The 25789-nt window shown below is 41.6% G+C and overlaps 1 protein-coding gene across 2 annotated transcripts in view; it reads right to left on the bottom strand.

Moving 5' to 3' along the window:
• The window catches only part of LOC127437831 (NT-3 growth factor receptor-like), a 296126-nt gene that overhangs the window by 138428 nt on the left and 131909 nt on the right, over positions 1-25789 (bottom strand). For both annotated transcript variants that reach the window (XM_051693038.1, XM_051693039.1), the window contains exons 5-7: positions 14488-14642; positions 13298-13440; positions 12996-13137 (exon numbers count right to left, since the gene is read on the bottom strand). In XM_051693038.1, coding sequence (XP_051548998.1) covers positions 12996-13137; positions 13298-13440; positions 14488-14642 — 440 coding nt within the window. The remainder of the gene's footprint in view (positions 1-12995; positions 13138-13297; positions 13441-14487; positions 14643-25789) is intronic.

Below are 25789 nucleotides of genomic sequence, written 5' to 3'. Positions count from 1 at the left end.
TTCTTTCATCTGCTGAACTCAAATGAAGATTTTTAGAAGAATTTCTCAGCTCTTTTGGTCCATACAATGAAAGTGAATGGGTACCAAAATTTTGAAGCTCATAAAATCACATAAGTCAGTATAAAAGTAATCCATAAGACTCCAGTGGTTAAATCTATATCTTCAGAAGCAATATGATAGGTGTGGATGAGAAACAGATAACTTTCACATTCTTCTTCTTGTGTTTTTAGTGATTCATATTCATCCATACCACCCCCTACTGGGCAGAGAGAAGAATTTCTAGCAACAAATGATTAAATATTGATCTGTTGCTCACCCACACCTATCATATAAATTCTGAAGATATAGATTTAACTACTAGAGTCTTCTGGGTTACTTTTATGATGCCTTTATGTGCTTTTTGGAGCATCAAAATTTTGGCACCCATTAATTTGCATTATATGGACCTACAGAGTTGAAATATTCTTCTAAAAATCTTAATTTGTGTTCTGCTGAAGAAATAAAGTCATACACATCTGGGATGGCATGAGGGTGAGTAAAAGACTAAATAAATTTCATTTTTGGGTGAACTATCTCTTTAAGACCCATGAGCTAGGATAATCACACTGCAGATATGCATGAGAGGGGCTCCACAGCACAGGTTGTCCGTACAAATGTTTGTTTGATCCGCTATCCTGCCTCTTGGACAGGAAGATCCCAGGCTGACTGCCTGGCTGGTCATCAAGCATTTGGTTGAGCAGACATTTCATGGAGTGAGGGCACAGATCCAAAGCTATGAAAAAAAAAAAACATCAGTTCATAAACGCTCCAATCAAGTCTTTTCCACTCATCGGATGTCAAGATGGAAACTGTCAGAAATTATGATGTTGTAAATACAGTATAGGATATGTAAAGGATATACAAAGTTTACATTTAACGTTTATCAAGAATCAAATTTCTGGTTAACTCACTTCAGAGACAGACACAAGGGAAGAATTGACTAAAGTGCTTTGCCACTTTAGTGTGTGGTATTTCAGTACAAAAACATGCGTTTTATTTACAAAGCATCCAAAATCAACAGAAGCTAGATGTGTTGAAATATTGCTACATTTTCAGTATTTAAATAAAGTCACTGCTTGATAAAATCCAACACATATTCTATTCTTTGAGCTTATAGGGAGAGAGAGAGAGATAGAAAGAGAGAGAGAGAGAGAGAGAGAGAGAGAGAGAGAGAGAGAGAGAGAGGGGTCCGGTGAAACTGAACAGTCATCCTTGAGATGAGCTCGAGATAAATTGCTACAAATATCGATAACAATTAGAAAATTCAACAGAGAACACATCCAAACAACATGTACATTTTTTAAGCAACAAAGCCAGTGAAAGTGGTCTTTTTTTTCCTATTTGGGCTTATTTATTCATGTTTATACCTTTTTATACATTTAATACACTCACTAAGCGTATATCAAAAATAAACAAAAAAGGCATTTTCTTCAGTTGATTGTTTACATTCCAAAATCAACTATGGCCAGTGCAGCAGCTTGGCCCCGCCCCTTTTTTTACCCTCAGAAGAGCTCTGAACAGACAGACAGCTCCACAGATGGAAGCAGATGAAGGAAAAGCCTGAAACACTGTTTGCTGACCATGATCACAGTGTCATAACCAACCTGCTCTTTTACACTGAAAACAGCCCTTTATGGCACACCGCCTTCTGCCAACACTTCACCTTTACCACAAAAGAGGCATTTGTAAAGGCAGACAGATCTTGGTATTTGAAGATGCAGAAAAAACTGATGAAGCAAGAATTTTGACTTTGAACCTGCATAAAAATGGCACTATTATGGTCAAGGGATCAGAGCCTGCTCTCAAAGTTTTCATAGAAGATTTTGAACAAATAAAAACACTGACACTGTCTGATGAAGATCCCATTCGTGATGGCAACAAAGACTTGAATATTAATGCCTCTCCCATACAAGTAGTCCAAAAGAAGATGATGACTGCAGCGACTATAATTCCATCTCCAATGTTGAAAATGAAAGACAATTGTTCCCTTCTGGAGGTAGAGGTATTGGAGCTAAAATAATTAATATTGTCCCATCTGAAAGACAACAACAACATGGAACAGCTTACAAATGACATCATGAATTTAAGACAAGAGACTGAATATCTACAGTGAGACAGAAAAGAGATATCAAAGGAACTTCAGCAATTTAAAGAAGACCTGGGAGAAGTAAAATCAACATTTGGAAGACAATTAACACAAGTTAAGACAGAAATGCAGAAGAAACTCTTTGCCTTGAAGTCAGAAATCCACACCAAAGATGAACTCATCAATAATCTGAAAAAAACAGCTCAACTGTTTCAGCCCCCAAAGAATCTCCTGCTAAACCCTTGATGTATCCAGAGATGCTCACTGAAAATCCCCAACCTGAAGAATCACCAGTGCAGGAAGAGCTTCACTCCTCAACTGATCCACCAGCCCAGATCCACAGCTCTGATCCAGAGGATCCCAGCGAAACACAGGCTCTTATCCTGACTGATTCAAATGGGAAATATATCAATGAGAAACTTTTGTTCCCAAACGTGAAAGCCCAGAAAATGTGGTGGCGAACACAAGAAGTGCTTTTCAGATCCTTTCTGTTAAACATCTAAATGAAATTTACAAGCACATTATAATCCACACAGGGACAAATGATTTAAAGGCCACAAAATGGCATGTGGCTCCTGTGCTCAGAGAGGTGGCCATTAGAGCCACACAACAGTTCCCAGAGGCAAAAATAACCCTGTCCATGTTACTACCACGCAGTGATGTACCATTCCATATCATTCATGGAAATAATGTGGAACTCTCCAGAGGCTGTGCACTTCTTCCAAACGTTCATCTCGCCCATCATGAAGATATACGGCCTCATCAAATGTATGGCCACGTCCACCTAAACAAACAAGGAGTAAAAGTTTTTGCCAGAGTGCTAAAAAGCACAGCCCCTGGGATCACACGAAGCAACAGCATAAATTCAACTGACAACAAAAGCTCTCAGCGATCAAGAACCCTCCACCACAGTCCGGCCACAGGACCTTCATCACAAAACAAGAGGTATGCAGTGGCAGTTCAACAACCACAAAACTCTGCAGCTCCTGAACTCAAACAGATAAGACATCTACTGGACATCATCTGCTCAAAACTGATGAATTAATCTACATAACTCATGCACATGTATATATATATGAATTGGTGGGTTTTTGTTAAATGTGAGCCAAAATCATCACAATTAAAAGAACCAAAGACTTAAACTACTTCAGTCTGTGTGCACTGAATTTATTTAATTCACGAGTTTCACAATTTGAGTTGAATTACTGAAATAAATGAACTTTTCCACGACATTCTAATTTATTGAGATGCACCTGTATATATATATATATATATATATATATATATATATATATATATATATATATATATATATATACACAAACACACACACACACACATTATAGACAAACTTATCCATGAAGTCATTTAAAATCAGTTGTTGGAATATACAGGGTCTGCACTCTTCTACTTTTGGTAACAAGACTGTAGACCATGATGTACTTAGGAGTTTAATAGACATTGACATCTCTATCTTTCATGAGAACTGGTGTCGCAGTAATGAGACTTTACATTGTCCAAAAGGACACAGAGAAATTGTTGTTCCCTCATTAAAAAAATCTAAAATAAAATGCAGCCATGATTCAGGTGGAATACTTATATGGCATAAAGACAATCTAAACATTTGATTAAAATAGTAAAAACTGAAAATTCATTTATTTGGCTTGAAATAAAATCAATCAGTCATACCACAGAGTAACCTTTACCTCTGTGCTGTTTATATTCCACCTCATGACTCTCCCTATTACTTAGAGGAATGCTTTCTAAAGTTACAGACTGATATCTTACACTTCCAGTCCAGAGGAAATATCCTCATATGTGGAGATTTAAATGTAAGGACTGGGAGGGAAATTGATTATGTAAATATTGTCAATAAAGGTCACATACTCTGTGACACCATGTTTAAATCCCCATCAATTATGACACCAAGAAACAGTTATGATAGTTTAGGGAACACAAATGGAAAGCAAATGTTAAAGCTCTGTATATGTTCTGAGCTGTACATCATTAATGGCAGAACCAGGGGAGATTCTCTTGGTAGATTCACGTATTGCTCCAGATCAGAAGCCAGTGTGGTCGATTATTCAATAACAGATATTGATCCAAACTTTATTAGTGCTTTTACAGTCAGACCTCAACTCCCCATTTCTGATCACTGCCAAACAGTGCTTTACTTCAAACAATAATGAAACAATCCTCCCCTTGTCTTTGAAAAACTGTTTCCTTTGAAACCCAAACTCAAATGGAACCAATCCAACATTGCACAATTCAAAGAAAATGAACAGTTCTATTATATTAAAAATGCTGGATGATTTTATGTCCACTGATTTCACCCCAGATATTAATGGGATACATTTAGCAACAAACAACCTTAACCTTTCTTTATCTAACATTAAAAAAAAAGAAAAAAAAAGAAGAAAAAAAAAGATGTGGTTTGAAAATGAATGTAAATGTTTCAGAAAAGAACTAAGAAGGCTTTCTAACAAAAAACATAATGAACCAGAAAATAAGACAATAAGGGTTTCTTACTCAAACTGTCTGAAGAATTACAAAAGACTTATATGCAACAAAAAAGAAACATATTTTAAATCCAAAATTGATTAAATTAATTAATTAATACACCAAAAAGTAATTTGAAACCCCCAAATCAGAAATGTCACTTCAGAGTGGCTCAATTTGGAAATCTTATTTCAAAAATCTTGAACCCACAGACCTCAACCAGCCTCAAAGAAAAATAAAGCAAAAACTAGAAGATTTAATGAAAACAACTAAAAATAATAAAAATCCATTGGATACCTTCATAACAGTGTCAGAAATAATAGAGCATATAAAAAATCTTAAAATAAAGAAAGCATGTGGACAAGACAACATTAGCAATGAAATGCTTAAACTCAGCAGCCCCAACATAATCAAAGCTTTAGTTAAAATATTCAATCTGGGGGTTTTTTTGGTATGGTATCTTCCCTGAGATCTGGTCTGAAGGACTGATCACCCCTATAATTAAAAAAGGAGATAAATTTGACCCCAATAATTACTGCGGCATTTGCGTGGGCAGTGCCCTAGGGAAGTTTTTCTGCAGTATAATAAATAGCTGCATAGTCACATTTATTTCAAAACACAACATCCTAAATAAATCAAAAACTGTCTTTTTACCAAAACAGCGCACATCTGACCACATTTATTCTCTTTATACTCTAATTAACAAAAAAACATCAATGACAAACAAAGAAAAATATTTTCATGTTTTATAGATTTTAAAAAAGCATTTGACTCAATTTGGCACAAGGGTTATTTTACAAACTTCTTCAAATCGGCATTGGCGGAAAAACATTTGATATTATACAATCCCTGTATGCAAACAGTAAATGTACAATCAAAATGAGAACTCACAGAACAGTATTCTTTCAGCAGGGATGTGGAGTGAGACAGGGATGCAGTCTGAGTCCAACCCTATTTAACATCTATATAAATGATTTTGCAGCAGCTCTGTAGCAGTCCAGTATCCCTGGCCTTGCTTTACACGATACTGAGGTCAAATGTCTGCTGTATGCAGATGATTTAGTCTTGCTGTCTCCCACAGCAGAGGGTCTTCAGCAGAGCTTGTCCCTGCTGGAGAAGTACTGTCAGGAGTGGGCCCTTACAGTCAACCTGGACAAAACCAGAGTTGTGGTATTCCAGAAGAAGACCAGATCTCAGTGAAACAAATACCAGTTCACCTACAGAGGAGAGGTCCTACAGCACAGCACCAGCTACAATTATCTGGGCACTGAGATCAGTGCATCTGGGGGTTTTGGTCTGGCTGTAAAAGCATTGAATGAAAAGGCTCGGAGGGCATTTTATGCAATTCAATTACGATTCGGCCATATGAAATTACCTATAAAAACATGGATTCAATTATACAACTCAATCATTAAAGCAATTCTATTGTATGGGTGTGAAATTTGGGGACCAGTCTTAAATTGTCAAAACTGGGATAAAACTGCAGTAGAAAAAATTCACTTGGAATTTGCAAATAATATTTTGGGGGTACATAGAGGCACTTCCTGAATTAGGCTTATATCCCCTAAACATTGAAATACAGAAGAGATTTGTTCAATTCTGGCATCACAACCGTTAGTCTGATCCCAAGTATATAAAATATAAAGCCCTACGAGCCAAAGAGATCCCACCAGTGTCTCATCCTCTAAATACACTGGCTCTTAAACTAGTTAATGAAACTCAATCAGTGATTGACTCCAGGTTCAACTCTAAAATCATTATTAAAGACATTGAGAAAAATCGTCATGGTTACTTGTGTAACCTCCGTTCCCTGATGGAGGGAACAAGACGTTGTGTTGATGTAGTGACACTAGGGGTCACTCTTGGGAGCCCGAGACACCTCTGGTCTTTGATAAAAGGCCAATGAAAATTGGCGAGTGGTATTTGCATGCTATAAAAGGAGCTGGTATGCAACCACTCATTCAGGTTTTATGCTGAGGTGCTGAGACAAGGTCCGGCCATTTCAGCGGGTAGTTCAGCGTTGTGGCAGGAGGGACACAACGTCTCATTCCCTCCATCAGGGAACAGAGGTTACACATGCAACCATGACATTCCCTATCTGTCACTCACTCGATGTTGTGTTGATGTAGTGACACTAGGGGTCCCTATACGAAAAGCCACAACTGGCTGACCTGTGTTACGTGAACTGGCGGTGTGTGGCGGGCAGACCACTGTGTACCTCATAGCAGCACACCAGGTCGACACGTAACCTCCCCCAACAGAGTTACGTGTGTCGAATGGCCCTTTGGGGACAAGTCGACTACCCAAAAGATAGAGACAGGCTAACTCAGTCGTGGCCTCTTTTCCCCTTTTTTTTTTCCACTCCCTAAAAAAGAAGGGGGATTTTCCGACTGGGCCGCCAGGTCTAGTCGGGGGGTGTCCCTCCCAAGGGGAAGACACCGCGGAGACCACACCTCGCCCAAAGTGAGGGAGGGATATTTAAGTGGAAAAATACATCACATGGTCTTTCTGACCATGTGGAGAGTTTTCAAGGTAGATCCTACCCAACGGGAGAGGAGTTACTACAAACATGGAGACTGGGGTAGAGGGGATCTGCCCAAGGAAAATGGAGTTTGCCAACAGGGAAACGAATTAGTGGAAGATATACATCGCATGGGGTTAGCCTTACAGGGAACCGCCACATGCGGAGCACCTACCCCAGAACAGGACTCTTAGTTAGCACGTGTACTGGGCCGGCAGCGAGTCTCTATGAAAACTCGACTGCCACAGGGCTCAGAGGAAGTCAACCAGGGAACAAATTTTGTGAACACTACTGGGAATTAATGGCACACATCTTCAGCTCAAAAGGAGGTGGAAGGCACTAAGTACAAACGATACACCTGGCCAGCTATCCCGGGCTTATCCGCTTGCATTGCGTGCCACTACCTGGGACGAAACCGGTTTCACCCGGAGGTTGTAGAATCTTGCAAAGGTGTTGGGTGTTGCCCAGCCTGCTGCTCTGCAAATGTCTGTTAGAGAGGCACGCCTGGCCAGGGCCCAGGAGGCCACTACACCCCTGGTAGAATGGGCTCGTAGCCCTACCGGGGGCGGCATGTCCTGGGTGTGATATGCCATAGTTATGGCGTCAATGAGCCAGTAGGTGGTCCTCTGCTTGGAGACAGTGCTTCCTTTCCGCTGAGCACCAAAGCAGACAAAGAGCTGCTCAGAGATCCAAAAGCTCTGCGTGCAATCCAAATAGATGTGTAAAGCACGCACCGGACACAGCAATGACAGGGCTGGGTCTGCCTCCTCCTGGGCCAGCACTTGCATGTTCACCACCTGGTCTCTAAAAGGGGTCGTGGGAACCTTGGGCACATAGCCCGGTCAGGGTCTCAGGATCACGTGAGAGTAGCCCGGACCGAACTCCAGGCACGTTTCGCTGACAGAGAATGCTTGCAGGTCTCCTACCCTCTTGATGGAAGTGAGCGCAGTCAGGAGGGCAGTCTTCAAGGATAGTGCTTTAAGCTCGGCTGACTGCAAAGGCTCAAAGGGGGCTCTCTGTAGACCCTGAAGAACTACAGAGAGGTCCCATGAGGGAACGAGGTGCGGTCTGGAGGGTTTCAGCCTCCTGGTGCCTCTTAGGAACCTGATGATCAGGTCGTGCTTCCCTAAGGACTTACTGTCGACTGCGTCATGGTGTGCTGCTATGGTGGCAACGTACACCTTCAAGGTGGAAGGGGACAACATCCCTTCCAATCTCTCCTGCAGAAAGGAAAGCACTGATCTGACTGCGCATCTCTGGGGGTCTTCCCGTCGGGAAGAACACCACTTAACGAACAGACGCCACTTAAAGGCATACAGGCACCTCGTAGAGGGGGCCCTAGCCTGAGTGATCATGTCTACCACCGCAGGTCTTCCGCATCCCGTCCAAGGGCCAGACATGGAGATTCCAGAGGTCTGGTCGCAGGTGCCAGATAGTGCCCCGTCCCTGAGAAAGAAGGTCCTTCTTCAGGGGAATTCGCCAGGGGGGGGCTGTCGCTAGAAGCGTGAGGTCCAACAACCACGTCTGGGTGGGCCAGTAGGGTGCTACCAGGATGACCTGCTCCTCATCCTCCCTGACCTTGCACAGGGTCTGTGCAAGTAGGCTCACTGGGGGAAACACATATTTGCGCAGGCCAAGGGGCCAGCTGTGTACCAGAACGTCTATGCCGAGGGGGGCCTCGGTCAGGGCATACCAGAGCAGGCAGTGGGAGGATTCTTGGGAGGCGAACAGGTCTATCTGTGCCTGTCTGAATCGATTCCAAATCAGCTGGACCACCTGAGGATGGAGTCTCCACTCTCCCCTGAGGGTAACCTGCCATGACAGCGTGTCCGCTGTAGTGTTGAGGTTGCCCAGGATGTGAGTGGCTCGCAGCGACTTGAAGTGCTGCTGACTCCAGAGGAGGAGACGGCAGGCAAGTTGTGACATACAACGAGAGCGCAGACTGCCTTGATGGTTGACATATGCTACCATTGCCATGTTGTCTGTCCGAACTAACACATGCTTGCCCTGGATCAATGGCCAAAACCTCCGCAGGGCGAGCAGAATTGCCAACAACTCGAGGCAGTTGATGTGCCAATGCAGTCGCGGGCCCGTCCACATGCCGGCAGCTGTGTGCCCATTGCAAACAGTGCCCCAGCCCATTTTGGAGGCGTCCATCATGACCACGACATGCCTGGAGACCAGTTCTAGGGGAACACCTGCCCGTAGAAACGAGAGGTCGGTCCAAGTGCTGAAAAGACGGTGACAGACCGGCGTGATGACCACGCGATGTGTCCCATGGCGCCATGCCCATCTCGGGACTCGAGTCTGAAGCCAGTGCTGAAGCGGTCTCATATGCATCAACCCAAGCGGGGTGGCTACCACTGAGGATGCCATATGAAAAAGTTTCAGATGCCTTCAAACAGGCCAGCACCGACTGGGCACACTCGTTCGTAAGGTGCGCTGTCAAAGAGACTGAGCCCAGAGAAAAGAGATGCTCTGAACCGGGAGGAGCTTGCTCTTTTCCCAGTTGACCCGAAGCCCTAGTCGGCTGAGGTGTGAGAGCACCAAGTCCCTGTGTGCGCACAACATGTCCCGAGAGTGAGCTAGGATTAGCCAGTCGTCCGGACGGTCCGGATCAGCCATCACGACGGATTGGAAAGCGCAAGCCACACATCCAAGTTCCGCACAAGGCAAGTACCCGGCAGGTGGGGCTTCGCGGTGGGGCAGAGCTCGAGGTGCCACACCACGTCGTGGCCGTGCTGAGTCTAGGGACATCGAAGCACTTACCTGGCTCCTTGTGACCACCCCCGGAACAGCTTGGGATGGGGGAGGAAGAGGCCTGTCCTCGTAACCCTTGGAGACTGCCACATCGGGGGCGGCTGTGTGCCACAGCTGGGTGCTCAGGGGCGGGAAGACGACTGCTGGAGCGCCAATCCTGCAAGGAAAAACCTGTGGACGGTAGTCGTGATGATGACCATGCACACCGGGTATGTGACCCAGGGAGGAAGGAAACCGCTCTTTTGCTGAACTGTTGGGTACCGCAGCCACATGGGCATGTGGCAAAATCAAACAAAAAGGCAACAAAAGATTTTCCATCTGGCCCTCCACCGGGGGATGGAGTGGTCTCCCTCTCAGGGGCGCTTTGACAACCTCAGTGGGTTCTTAGTGTCCGACTGTGAGACGGGTGGCGCCTGCTTTCTGCGGTGGGCTCCACGCTGGGGCCGGGCCAAAGGGGCGGGCTGCGGCAGAGCCGGTGCAGTCACCGCAGGGGGATGCCCTTGGCGACGAGCAGACAGGGTGCGGGATCTTAAGCCGCACCGGGGCAGGATGTGCCGGATAGCCTCCGTCTGCTGCATTACCGCCGAGAACTGCTGGGCCAGCCTGGGAAATAGGCATGTCTTGTCGGCCTCACCCATCTCGACCAGTTTGAGCCAAATGTGGCACTCCTAGACCACTAATGTGGCCATCGTCCGCCCGAGAGACCGCGCCGTGACCTTCGTCACTCGGAGAGCGAGGTCAGTTGCCGAGCGCAGTTCCTGCATCAAATCTGGGACGGGACTACCCTCGTGCAGTTCTTTCAATGCCTTGGCTTGGTGGACCTGCAGGAGAGCCATGGCGTGCAGGGCAGCGGCAGCTTGTCCAGCAGTGCTGTAGGCTTTAGCCGTCAGGGATGACGTGAACCTACAGGGCTTGGATGGGAGCTTAGGGCATCCGTGCCAGGTGGCGGCGCTCTGCGGGCATAGGTGCACCGCGAGCACCTTATCCACTGGGGGAATCGCCGTATAGCCCCTGGCCGCCCCGCCATCGAGGGTAGCGAGGGCGGGGGAACTGCGGAATCGGGGCTGGGAAGTAAAAGGTGCCTCCCACGATTTTGTCAGCTCTTCGTGCACTTCCGAGAAGAAAGGCACTGGAGCGGGGCGTGGCTGCTTTGAGCGGCGCCGTGAGCCCAGGAACCAATCATCGAGCAGCGAGGGCTCAGGGGAGAGTGGAGGGTTCCACTCTAACCCGACACTCGTGGCCGCCCGGGAAAGCATGTCCGTCATTTCTGCATCAGCCTGTGACTGGGCAATCGTCCCCTAGGGGGGGAGCCCAGCTGAGGCTTCTGCATCCGACTTTTCTTACGAAAGCAAGCTGCGACCGCAGCGTTGCCATGGTCATGTTCTCGCAGTGAGAACATGAACCATCCACAAACGCTGCCTCCGTGTGGGTCGCGTCCAGACATGAAAGACAGCGATCATGACCATCCGAAGTTGAGAGATAACGACCGCAACCAGGAATAACACACAATCGGAAAGGCATCTTTAAAAATTTAAAGAGAAATATACTCTTTTAAAGGAAAAAGCTCTTTCAGAAAATATACTCTTTTTTTTTCTGCCGAATATATATGTGTGTGTGTGTGTGTGTCTTTTTATTATATTGAATCATTCTTTGTATTTAAATCTTTAAATTTTCTTTTCTTTTTTTTTCATCACTACTAACTATTGTATTTATTATTGTATTATTATCTTTTTTAAAACAGTTTGTATTTACATAACCTTAAAATGCTTTGGCAATACTATACTCCAGTTGTCATGCCAATAAAGCTGAACTGAATTGAATTGAATTGAATAGAGAGAGAGAGAGAGAGAGAGAGAGAGAGAGAGAGAGAGAGAGAGAGGGAGGGAGGGAGAGAGAGAGAGAGAGAGAGAGAGAGAGAGAGAGAGAGAGAGAGAGAGAGAGAGAGAGAGAGGGGCACACTTACTCTTATTTCCACAGAAAATGCAGCTCTAAGCAAATCTCATCCAGTCAATAGATATTCAGTGTGGGATGAATTATGTTACATTGTTGTTGGGCAACACCATTCAGTATAAATGTAAACACAGATACAACAGAGAATCCTCGTATTACCACTGAATTGCATCCAGCTGACAGAAACAGTGTGTTTTAATAATTATGCCACTAATTGCCTTTTTTTTCATTCCAAGTGGACAAAAACAGCTGTCGTTTGATTTTGTGATGTTGTCCACTTATTGTTTTGCTGTGTGATATTTTAAATAATGGTGGAAAATTCGCAGTCTAACTAGGTGTCTTTTTTTATTACATCCATGTGAGAGAGTTGAATAAAACATTTGTATCTTTAAAATGAGATTAAGATGTGATATTATTATAAATCCTTCAGAGAGGATATTCCGAATTTTTTTTTTAAATTTGTGTTCCGTAGTAGAAAGAATGTAATTTGGGTTTGCATCGACATGAGGGTGAGTAAATGATGGCAGGACTTTTAATTTGGGGGGAACCATTACTTCAAGTGTAAACAAAAACTTTCCTAAGATTCAGGTTTCTGAGAACACCACACACCCCCTCCCAAAACATAAACACACTCACAAACACAGACAAATATACACCACTCTTTCTCATTTTGCAAGTTTCATTGTGATTTCTTTTTACGTATTTTGTTTTTCTTTTCAAATTTGTACTGGCAAGGCAATGATATGGAAAAAAGAAATAGCTAGGTTAAATTCATATTGCAGACAAAATTACAATACAATGTATTACTACAACGCAACATATTATACATATTTACTTAAGTATTCATTCCATTTTTGGCAATGCAATTTCAATCAATAATACTAACTACTTGAAATAAATACTTTCTGGTGATCTTCCTAAACTCTTATCTTTAAAATACAAGGCAAAACAAATTAGCAAATTGAGCAAGTTGCTGTTAAGCAGAATAGTGAATGAAACAAGTTACAGAGGCAGATGCAGCGAGGTTCAGTGAGCAAGACAGAGGCAGTAAGTCAGAACTGACCAATTAAAAGCAGTGAGGCTGAATGTAAAGACATTTGAGAACCAGTACAGGCAAATAACAAGAGAAGAGGCACTTACACTGAACCGAAAGCTGTATGGAGGAATTAGTCATCCCGACTATGTTCTCTGCAATGCAGGTCAGCATGAAGCCGTTATCGTCTCGGCTAACGTTGACCAAAGTTAAGTTTATGGAGTGGACATTCGGTGGATATTGATTGGACTGGAAAAGAGGATGGCACAAGATATTAGCATCTGAAAACAAAGAGTTCAAACAGTGCTCTGTGGTGTAAACTAGTAACAGTAGGCCTCAAAGGATTTGTGTGAAATGTACAATTTATTTATTGGTCAGTTAGCGTGCAACAAGCAAAAATAAGCCTTACTTGGTGTGTGTTAATAGAGTGAAGTCCATTTACAGTCCAATCCACTTCTGGTACCGGCACGCCTGATCCATTACAGGTGATGGTGACCCTTTTTCCTTCTGTCACCGTCAGGTTACTGTGACTTACACTGATTTCTGGTAAATCTTGATGGGAAATATAAAATAAGTTATTTTTATTGACATAATAATCCATAAAAAGTGTTTTATGCATTTTTTTCACTGGATCTTAAAGCTCCAGATATAATGTTAGTCAAGGTTTTTGTGCCAAAAATAGTCACAATTAAGTTTCTTATGACCATATCCATACTCAGTTTGACTCTTAGGGTTAAACAAGTCATTTTTGATGCTGTGCTTTTAAGACTTCTATGTAAACACTCTCTTTGCATGTGAAAAGAGTAGCAAGTCGTGGATTTGCTGTGGGGTCTAATATAGTTGGCACTGTCCCAATGTTTAATAACAGCCTCTTTTCAAACTTGCAAAGGCTACATTACATTGTGCTAATATATGCCTGACAAGCTGAATAATCAGGAAGCTTTTAAAAATAATTTTCAGCTGCTTGTTTCTAACGTTGAGATTTTTCAGATGGATCTGCAGAGCGGCAGGTGCTACACACAGCCAGTAACAGCACAACATTTGGAAGACTTTACCACATATTACTCTTATTGTTGGTTCTACTGGTGTTCAGGAAAAATATTATCTATCCTACTTGTCAATATGATCTCATTATGACTGGCCGGGCCAAGTTTCGGAACACCAAATAGCCATTCTTATGGCGGTCACATGTTAATGTTTTTACCTGTCCGACAGAAGTTTGAAATTAGCTGATTTTTCAGCTTAGTTTCATTATGGTCTGTTTGGGCAGTTCTATAGGTTTCAGAATGTTATGTAATGTCAACTATTTTACATGAAAATGTCAAGAGATTATTCAAGCGTAGTTTATACAATGGAAGAAGCCAAACATTTTTCTTCTGAATGAACTAAAGCATTAGGTGAACGAAGCCCTTAGGCGAACGCTTTTAGACTAGCCAAGTTCTCGAACGTCATGAATTATAGAAACAGGAGAAATAAAGACAAATTAATATCTTAGCAGAACAAAACAATGTCAGTGAATTTCATAATATTTTTTAAAGCATAAATTAGCCTTCATAATATGACTCATTTTAAGAGAGTGACTACCAAGTTGTTACATACCACACTGAGAGATGTTCATGAGTTGTAGTGGAATCTTGGAGAAGCCATTGTTGCAGTACAGCTGCTGGTTATGGAGTCCGGCCTCGCCTCGCTGCTGCCACAGCTGGATCCAACGGATATTGCAGCTGCAGTTAAACACCACCCCTTCCAGTTTCCTGCCAACACAGAATAGAGTTCTAAGCGAAGATGCACATACATACACACCATGACAGCAGCAAAGTAGGTGAAGGACACTGTTATCCTGCTAAACATCAACATCTCCACTACCCATCAGTCAACCATAGCCTGGAGAGTTGCTGGCTTCTTTCCATTTTGCAGCCAGAGAGAACTCAGTGCTCGGGGCTTTGTGTATGAACACTTTCTGGATGGCAGCCCCTTCCTAGCCACGTTTGTCTAGCCGGTCTGGGTGCCAACTTCACCATTGGTGCCCCAAGCGATCATAGTCCACACAAATTTAGTCAAACAAAACACAAATCTCTGGATAAAAGCCAAATCGAATCTGTGAGATGTGATATGAAGTGGCATAGTATTTTTGGTAGTAGTTTTAATACACTTTATTAGCAAAAATAATTGGACACCTGAATGCCACACCCATATGTGTATGCTGAATGTTTAATTACAAAACTATTGCACATTTATATTGTCGCTTATAGGAATAGTTCACCCAAAAATAAAAATTCTCTCATACATTATTCTTGCATATCACGCCCTACTGGGGAGGGAGAAGAATATCAAGCAAATATGACTTAAATATTGATCTATTTCAGAATCAGAATTAGAATGAGCTTTTTTGGGAAGACAAGGAATTTGTCTTGGTGACAGGAGCTTCCAGTGTACAACCATACAAAAACAACACAAAAACAGCAGCAAGACATAGATAAAAATAAAAAATAAAAAATTAAAACAAATTATACACATACGTACAGACACACACACACACATACATACACACATACACATGGGTAGTGCAAATCTAATACAATCTGTTATATACAGTGTAAATACAAATCTGTGATGTACAGTGCAAATGTTTTTTTGTTTTTTTGTTTTTCAGAGGAATGAAATGGTAGAAGAGGTTGGATGTGTTGGATAAATATAAGAAAGACTAAACTGTGTATTGCACATAGTTATTGCTCAATGGGGCAGTTTAACTGTTCATGGGATGGATAGCCTGAGGGAAAAAACTGTTCCTGTGCCTGAGAGTTCTGGTGCTCAGAGCTCTGAAGCGTCAGCCAGAAGACAACAGTTCAAAAAGGTAGTGGGCAGGGTGAGTGGGGTCCAGAGTGATTTTTCCAGCCTTTTTCCTCACTCTGGAAGTGTACAGTTCTTGAAATGCAGAGGACAGACGCAACGACTGTTGAGTAGAACTATATCAGCAGCGCCTGTGGCAGGTTGAATTTCCTCAGCTGGCGAAGGAAGTACAACCTCTGCTGGGCCTTTATCACAATGGAGTCAATGTGGGTCTCCCACTTCAGGTCCTGTGAGATGGTAGTGCCCAGGAACCTGAATGACTCCACTGCTGCCACAGTGCTGTTTAGAATGGTGAGGGAGGTAAGTGTTGGGGTGTTCCTCCTAAAGTCCACAATCATCTCCACCGTTTTGAGTTGTGTTCAGCTCAAGGTTGTTTAGACTGCACCAGACAGCCAGCTGTTTAACCTCCCTTCTGTATGCAGACTCATCGTCATCTCGGATGAGGCCGATGACAGTGGTGTCATCTGCAAACTTCAGGAGCTTGACAGAGGGGTCTTTGGCGATGCAGTCATTGGTGTAGAGGGAGAAGAGTAGTGGGGAGAGCACACATCCCTGGGGGGCACCAGTGCTGATTGTACAGGTGCTGGAAGTGAGTTTCCCCTGTCTCACAAGCTGCTGCCTGTCCGTCAGAAAGCTGGTAATCCACTGACAGATAGACAAGGGAACAGAGAGTTGGTGTAATTTATTCTGGAGTATAGCTGGGATGATGGTGTTGAAAGCCAAACTGAAGTCCACAAAAAGGATCCTTGCATATGTCCCTGGTCGTCCAGATGTTGCAGGATATGATGCAATCCCATGTTGACAGCATCATCCACAGACTTGTTTGCTCGATAAGCAAATTGAAGGGGATCTAGAAAGGGTCGATTGATGTTCTTCAGGTGGGCCAACACCAGTCTCTCAAATGATTTCATGACCACAGACGTCAGGGCGACAGGTCTGTAGTCATTAATTCCTGTGATTTTTGGTTTCTTTGGGATGGGGATGATAGTGGAATGTTTGAAGCAGCATGGGACTTCACACTGCTCCAGTGATCTATTGAAGATCTGTGTGAAGATGGGGTCCAGCTCGTTAGCACAGGATCTAAGACATGCAGGTGAAACGCCATCTGGGCCCTGTGCTTTCCTTATTTGCTGTCGAAACACGCGGCTCACATCATCTTCACAGACCTTTAGTGCAGGTTGAGTAGCAGGAGTGGGGAGGAGGGGGGTTGCAGGAGGTGTTGGTGTTTATGTGAAGTGAAGGTCAAAGTGGGTGTGGGGTGTGAGATTGGGCCTTTCAAATCTACAGTAGAACACATTCAGGTCGTCAGCCAGTTGTTGGTCCACCACAGGGTTGGGGGCAGGAGTCCTGTAATTTGTAAGTTGTTTCATGCCACTCCACACTGATGCAGAGTCGTTAGCTGAAAACTTGTTTTTCAGCTTCTCAGAGTATCTTCTTTTAGCTACTCTGATTCCCTTATTCAGTGTGTTCCTGGCCTGATTGTACAAGACATTATCCCCAACTCTGTAAGCATCCTCTTTGGCCTGATGAAGCTGCCTGAGTTCCGCTGTAAACCATGATTTGCCATTGTTAAATGTTAAATAAGTCTTAGTAGGAATGCACATATCCTCACAAAAACTGATATATGATGTAACAGTATCTGTGAGCTCATCCAGATTGGTGTCTGCAGCCTCAAAAACACTCCAATCAGTGCAGTCAAAGCAGGCTTGTAGTTTCAGCTCTGCTTCGTTGGTCCATACTTTACAGTCATTAATACAGGCTTAGCAGATTTTAATTTCTGTCTGTAGGTTGGGTTGGAAGAAGATGAACCAGACAGTGATCAGATAGTCCCAAAGCTGTTCTAGGGACAGAGCGATATGCATTCTTTATTGTTGTGTAGCAGTGATCCAGTATATTTCTGTCTTTGGTTGGGCATGTAATGTGCTGTTTGTATTTGGGCAGTTCACATGTGAGGTTTGCTTTGTTAAAATCCTCAAGAATAATAATAACTGAGTCCGGGTATTGTTGGTCCATGTTTGTGATTTGATCAGCCAACTGTTGCAGCGCGGCATTCAAACACGCGTTTGGTGCGATATACACACTCACCAGATTAAACGAGGAAAACTCCCGCAGCGAGTAGAAAGGCTTACAGTTAATAAAGAGCGCATCCAAATTAGGACAGCACATCCTCTTTAAGGTTGTTACATCTGTACACCAACTTTCAATGATGTAAAAGCATGTTCCACCGCCTCTCGTTTTCCCCATTAACTCCGCGATGCGATCTGCTCTGAATAGCTGAAAGCCCGGCAGATGTAACACGCTGTCCGGAATGGCTTCACTCAGCCAGGTTTCTGTGAAGCACAAGGCAGCAGAGTTTGAAAAGTCTTTGTTTGTGCGGGTGAGGAGATGTAGTTCCTCCGTTTTGTTAGGGAGAGAGTGGAGATTTGCTAGATGAATGCTCGGCAGCATTGTTCGAAAGCCGCGCCGATGGAGCCTGACCAGCACGCCTGCTCGTCTCCCTCGCCTGCGTCTAATAGCGCGTTTAAACAACAGAGCCGCGCCTCCAACTAGAATGTCAAACAAAACGTCCGAATATTCAAAATCCGGGAAAATATTGACTGGTGTATGTTGTCAAATATTCAACAGTTCATCTCTGGTAAAACTGACTGAAAAAAGATTACTAAACACAGGACAAACAAACAAAAATAACAAAACAATAGAAGCGCTTCACACCGAGGCGGCCATCCGCGGCGCCATCATATGTATAATCACCCACACCTATCATTTCACTTCTGAAAATATGGATTAAAACACTGGAGTCATATGGATTACTTTTATGATGCCTTTTTGTGCTTTTTGGAGTGTCAAAATGTTGGCACCCATTCACTTGCATTGTATGGATCCACAAAGCTGAGATATTCTCCTAAAAATCATAGTTTGTGTTCTGCAGAAGAAAGAAAGTCATACACATCTCGGATGGCATGAGGGTGAGTAAATGAGAGAATTTTACATTTTTGGGTGAATTATTCCTTTAAGCTTTGCCACTATAACAGCTTTCACCCTTCTTGGAAGGCATTACTTGAGATGTTGGAACATGGTTGCATGGATTTGCTGCCACTGAAACACAAGAGCATCATTAAAGTCACGGACTGATGTTGGGTGATGGGCCTGGCCTGCAGTTAGCTTTTCAATTCAATGGGATTCAGATTGGACTTTGTGTAGGCCAATCAATTTCTTCCATACCAGACTTAGTGAACCACTTCTTTATGGACTTTGCAATGGAGCATTTACATGCTGTAACAAATGTTATGACCTGTACTATTAAAAAAAAAAAAAAAAATAGCAAACTTGTTCATTAGAAGGGATCTCCACATATATTTACATTATATTTTGTAACATTTATGGATTTGATCTATGCTTTTATCCAAAGCAACTTAAAGTGCATTCAAGGTATACCTTTTTTGATAATGTTGTGTGTTCCTTTGCACCCATGACCCTGGGAAGCACTATACTCAACCAGTTGAGCCACATGAAATACCGTTGGGCAACAAGAACATATATGTGTATAAAAGATACATATTTGAGGATCTAAAAGGATTTTGTAGGTGCATTTACACATATTCATGTAACATATGATTACAGTTACATATGGGCTTATTATTACTCACATTTAACTGGACAGAAGCTGAAACTTAACTGGACAAAAGTTTAACTGGACTGAAGCATTAGTATGTGGTCAATCCCACATAAAAAATGCTAGATTGCACCTCCACCCACAGCTACACCACTTTTGCCCAATGAAGGGCTTCCTCTCGCAACCATCTCTACGCCATTTACTCCAACACCCAATCTCAGTGCAGCTATGTATCTGTGAACAACAACCACCTCTAACCCTCTCAGTATCACATTTCACGCTCCTTCAAACAACCTTTGAGTGCAACCACCCCCATTTCAAAAGCAAAACAGACATATTCCACATCAACCTCCTCCAAATGTCTAAATGTTAACTCTGACATATCATACCTCGATCTGGAAGGCTCCTCTGAGAGTTTAGATGGCCTTAGACTTCCTGGAAATGTTGACTAGCGGGTCCTGTTCCAGTACTTAAAATGATTCCTTCCTTGTCTCTTCATCTAATGTTAATTAGTTTGAAGGCCAAGCTAAACGTAGGTTGGTGGTTTCACTATGTAAAGTGCTCTCATAGATCCAGTATCTAGATGATAAACTTGCATATAGCAGATTAACCAAATAGGTAAATATATTTCCACACTTCTGGAAGCTTTGAGCTCTTATGGGAAACAGGCCTTTAAGAGACACATAAATCTCTGTATATAAAGCAGGCAGTAAATTGAATTTTGTACACTTTTGTGTACATTTTGTCATGATCATGGCAGCAGTAGTTAATCAACTGATAAAGTAGTGTGTTATAACCAGGCATCTATCCAGACATGCAATGTAGTCAAATGCACTTTCAACATTTTAAAGAACCAATCAGGTGTCAAAATATGTAAGATCACTGTAGTACGCTGCATCCACTTCAACCTAGCACTTAGAACCAATGTCATGCAATATTTAGCCATCCCTTGAAATTCTACCCCCTTTGGGTAGCTGTTTGTAATGCCTAATCAGAAATATCTGTTAATAATTCCTGTTGTTGCTTAAAGTAAATACAGTTAGTAAATACAATATACAATTAATGCAATATACCAAATCCATTTACCATATACTGTAGTATGGAATTCAACATTTTGAAATAATTTCCTCAAGTACTTGCACTGAAAATGTTAGCTTAGGAGGATAAATTATTAACTTGCTAACCATAGGGAATGCATGATGGAATGTTAACTTAGCATGCTAATTGGTTAGCAACTGGCCAAACAAAACAACTGTAATAAATGGTGAACGTGGCAAGTAGTGAATCTTCTGTGAAGACAGCGCCTTATAAATGTGAGTTGAATGCTTTACCATCATCCACATGGTGTTAATATGTACGTTATTTGAACCATAGGTGTTGAACTGAGTTTGGCTAATGCGCTAAAGCTAACACATAGTGTGCATTTGAAATATCACTTCCTTTGCCAGAAAACAACTAATGTTTCCGTGTATTAAAAAACAAAACAAAACAAATCAAAAAAACCTTACTGTTCCATTTGGGACAGTAAATTTGAAAACTAGATGGCAGAGTGCATAATGTAAAGTACGTAATTTGTTTTTTTACATTTGTTGGTTTGGATAGATTAGGTATTAAATCTGTTATAGTTTCAACAACATTTGTTGGTGTATTTTCATGCTTAAGACTGCATAAATCTTCAAAGAGTTATTGTAGGATTTCTGATAAAGCACTGGACAGAATGCCCAAAACAAAATGTTTCAGCCAATGAAATCACTTCAGGGTCCAAGGGGGACTGAATTTAATGGGAGGACTGAATGACACTGGCCTGCAAGATGGTAAATTGTGTTGTGCAAATTGCATGTTGCAATTTGTTTTTTAGTGAACCAATGAAATCAATGGGTGCAATTTATTCTTTGTGATTTTCCCCCAGTGCAATTTAAACAATATTCAGGTTATACAAATAATATCATAAAATAAGCATACAGTAAATTATATATTTTTTTTACTAGTTTTACTATTTAACTTTAACTGTTTGAGTGATCTATCATTTTTCACCTCAACCCCTAATTTTACTAATTTGTGAAATGATATACTGTTATCTTCCAGTGTTCTCGACGAGCAATTTGTCAATTTTTTTGTTCCATTTTGTGCTCACTCCTCGCATAAAGTGTTTCCAGCCGGGAGGATCATGCAGTGATACGGATGGTGCTGGATCGGATCTCAGCAGTAGTTGCACCCCTTTGAAGAATACGAAATATTAAGCCCACAGGAAATTTCTCACCTGGTCTGTACTCTGGAAGAGCATGACAGTCTGAACCTCTGCATGCTTATTCATTCATCATTTGGTGCGAGCGAGATAACCTCTCTCATTTGCAAGATGGGACAGGAGATAGAGGCATAAAAATCATGTATACGAAATGGGCCGAAATGTAAGCAGTTTGAAGAAGCAGAGAAATGGCATTGTTGCTCATTTGCACAAACGAGTGGGACGTTTTTCACGTCAAAGTAGTCCCCCCTTAAAACTCAATTAACATGCCTAACTAGAGGAGTACACTCTTTCTTTCATACTAAACAGCACCATGAAATGGTTCATAATAGACAATGATGCTTGAACACGCTCAACGTGCTTAATTTATAACCCACTTGTTACAAAAAATATGATGCCCTGCTAAAAAAAAAAAAAAAAAATAGTTTTAATCTATGCTGGTTTGTTGGTCTTTATTGTTTTTAACTGGTTTATGTTGGTCTAGCTAGATTTTTTAAAGGTTTCTTTTTCAGCAAGGAAGACAACTGTGTTCTCACTGTGAGAACTAATTCAAAGCTAGCGAGACCTTAAGTATTTTCATACCTTGCAAACTTGAATAAAATAACAAATTAACCTTTAGAAAGGTCAAGGTGACTGCTTGCTGGGGAAGAAAAGGGGGAAAACACACAAGGGACATTGATGCATTGAACCTGGGTGCTTGAAAAATTTCCCAAACAATGCACTTTAAAGTAAATCTGCACACCAGCCATGCATTATGCATGCATTTCCTTATTTACATGCAGCCAAATGAGGAGCCACCACAAATAAAACCACTAGAGCATTGAAGGGTGCAGGGGAATGCACATAGTAAAATATAAATGTGAATATATGCACATCTTCTGCCTTAATCAAAAGTGGCATGGTGACAGAGGTGAGGTATGACTGAGAGCATAATTGAGCTTTTATTATATGAATCAATTCAAAAGCTAAAAGCTAAATAATGCCTTTATTCATTCTTCCTGTCATAAATTGTTCATCTGCATACAGTAGTGCATGCAATACGAGCAGAATTTATACATAAATAATCAGAAGACTGCGTTAGCTTATGTTCAGGGAGCTCTTCCGACAAGCTATGTAAATGTCAGCTATGCATTGTAGATGAGTTAAGCCATACGTAGCCTCAACACTTGTACTAAGGCTTGACACTCAACTAACACTCTCTCTGGAAACATTTTTAATTAGAAGGTACACAGAGGAAGAGAAAAACTAAATAATCCCAATATAATGACAACTGCGATTAGCGGATAAATAGATAACTATGCTATCAGTCTATGACACAAATGTTTGGACTGGTAAGACGGAAATTTAGTACACTTCGGTGTCCCACAACATTTTTAAAAGCATTACAGACACAAATCCAATACTTTCGTTAATGACAACTATTAAACTGTTACCTAACATAAAATTAACCTAGCATGAAAAATAGCTAGTTTTAGACACATCAAGTGTTTGTATTCCCCCATAAAATGGTTATTTTTGGCCTGTCTCACCTATGAGGTCTGAACTTTTCAACTGTATGCCACAATTAAAATCATACAATGTCTTAATTTTCAATAATCGGTTAAACTGATTTTCAATTCATTGTAATTAAAAAAACAACTGATTTTGGTGACGAAAAAAATCTCAAACTCAAGTTATTGTAATAATAATAATAAAAAAATTTTAAAAAAAAAACGAATATTTTTATTTTATTTGTGGAAATGTGCATTTATAAATAATTACAAACCAAACTTCGGTCCCAAACTAGTTAGGCCCTTCTGAGTGATAGGTCAATTTAGGCTATATTTGCAACCCTGTTACTTTCAACCCTTCATATTTTATTTCATTTTTTTTATTATTTTTTTTTTTTATGTTTATGTAATATCTATTGCTAGAAAATAATCAAATCGCACAAATCAAGGTTTCATACTGTTTTTAGACATGTCCCAAATTGTTGCAAAAATTGCAAACCTCCTATAAAATGTAAAACAAATTAAAACAGCTCATATAATATAATATATTTTATTTATGTGACTTTCTGATGCTGACAATAAACATTATCTGATGGTTACACATCTTTCACTTACCAGTTGTTAATTTGTAAGGGTTCCAGGTCCTATTTAGTTCCCTATTCATAGAAAGTGTCAAACAGTAAGTCATCCCAGTGCACGCTAAGTGTAGAGGGCAGTTAGCTACACCTAATGTTGCAGAGCATTTTGCCTTCAGACAAAACGGTCTGACAGAGTAAGGCTTCAACGCAAGCCATGAATGGAGACCTACAGACCCATTCAGCTTCATTATACGGGTGGGAATGGAAGGTTAAGCAAGGGGATACAGCTCTCGTGGTGTGCTCTACAGTTTCAAGCTGCTGGGGTCATGCATTGTGACATATCACAGTGGGCAGCAGTTTGAGTCCCAGCCAATGAGGTTCTAACCTGAGTGCCTGATACTTGCAGAGGAGATGATTCTATCCACATGCATACGATTAGATTAAATTTAGCCCATGACCCCCTTGGTGAAACTGCAAAGACAGCATATAACATGCAAATGGGGCACAGAGAGAAGGATCTTAATCTTAAGAGAAGATGTGCATATGTGTGTATATGTGTGTGTATATGTTTTGCCTTTTTTAATTGTGGGGGGATTTTTGCAATTTCACTGATATTGAAAGAAGAGAGATGACAGTAAATAATAATAATAATTAAAAAAAAAAAAAAGAAGATGAAATTGGATTGGGACAAGATGCAGACTGAATTCAAAACTGAATCTCCTGCATGAGTTAATTTGCCTAAAAGATGTGTGGTAACCGCTAGGCTACATCTTTGACGTTTTACAAATCCCATTGAGATTTCCTAAAGTGGTTAGCTGGTCTCACAGCCTGGCCAATCTGGCTAAGCTGGTCTGTTTTGATGGTTTTGAGCACTTTTCAGCTGGGCAGGTTATGAGACCACTTTGGCCAGGCTGAGAGATTAGTTAGACCAACTTAATACTATTTTGGTCAGGCTAGACTAGCTTAAACCAGCTCAGACCAGCAAACCACCGTAAACTAATTTAAGCTTTTTTTTTTTTTTTTCAGCAGCGATGACATCCCCACAAAGAAAAACAAGGTACTGTAAATCTCCTGAATGAGCTCATTGTTTCTAGTGGATGTGTGCTAACCGCTAGGCATTGGCCCCAACGTTTTGCCCATCTTGATGGGATGAAATTTCTCTAAATGTCCAGGAAAATATTACTGTAGTAATATTGCAGTAACCATGTTTTTTGGCGGAAACTATAGTTTATATGCAATTAACCATGGTGTTACTACAGTAATATGTTGTTAATATAGTAACCATGTTTAATTTTGTGGTTACTATGATTTTACTACAAAACATCTAACACTATTTGCATTTATTGTAAATAGCATCTATCACATCTACATGTATGGCATCTTGCCTCTGCCAAAAGAAAAAACCTTAAACAATCCTCGGGTGGTAAGCTCGTCTCCCAGCATGGCTAAGTTGGTTTGGCTGGCCTGTTTTGATGCTTTTAAGAAGGTTTTGGGCACTTTTTCAGCTGGTCAGTCTAGGATACCAGCTGGCCAGTCAGCTAAACCAGTGAAACACCAGCTTGGCTAGGCTGAGAGACCGTTTAGACCAACTTAATCCAATTTAGGCCAGGCTAGACCAGCTTAAATCAACTAAGACCAGCAAACCACATTTAAGCGTTTTTTGTTTTCATATGGGAAGACATTCCCACAAAGAAAAACAAGGTTCCAATGCCAAAATGTTACTTTTTGGGTATGTATCGAAGCTTGTGCATGTATATGTGTTGAAGACCCCCATGGCTCCTCACAGATAGAAGAAGCCCCATGCAGAGGACATTAGGGTTCTCTCTGCATGCCCTCATTACCTTCCTGTGATTCTGCGAGTCATTCTTACAGGATTAAATTGTCATTCCTGCATAGTTAGCATGATCCCATATGAGGGGGCATTGTTTAATCATATTCTAATTAAAGTTTAAAGTCCCTCCAGTCATCAGAACCTAATTGTCAATCAAACAGGGTGTCACACATAAAGAAAAAAAGACACTGTTTGCTCAATTCTTCATCATTAAATGACAATGAGTGGATTTGAATGTCATGTTTGGCTTTCTCAAACAAAACTGAGAATAAATTCTCAAGCAAGACTGTGGTA

The sequence above is a fragment of the Myxocyprinus asiaticus genome, chromosome 48 (genome assembly GCF_019703515.2).
Source record: "Myxocyprinus asiaticus isolate MX2 ecotype Aquarium Trade chromosome 48, UBuf_Myxa_2, whole genome shotgun sequence".
NCBI classification, from domain to species: domain Eukaryota; kingdom Metazoa; phylum Chordata; class Actinopteri; order Cypriniformes; family Catostomidae; genus Myxocyprinus; species Myxocyprinus asiaticus.
This window is presented reverse-complemented; position numbering and strand designations above follow the sequence as displayed.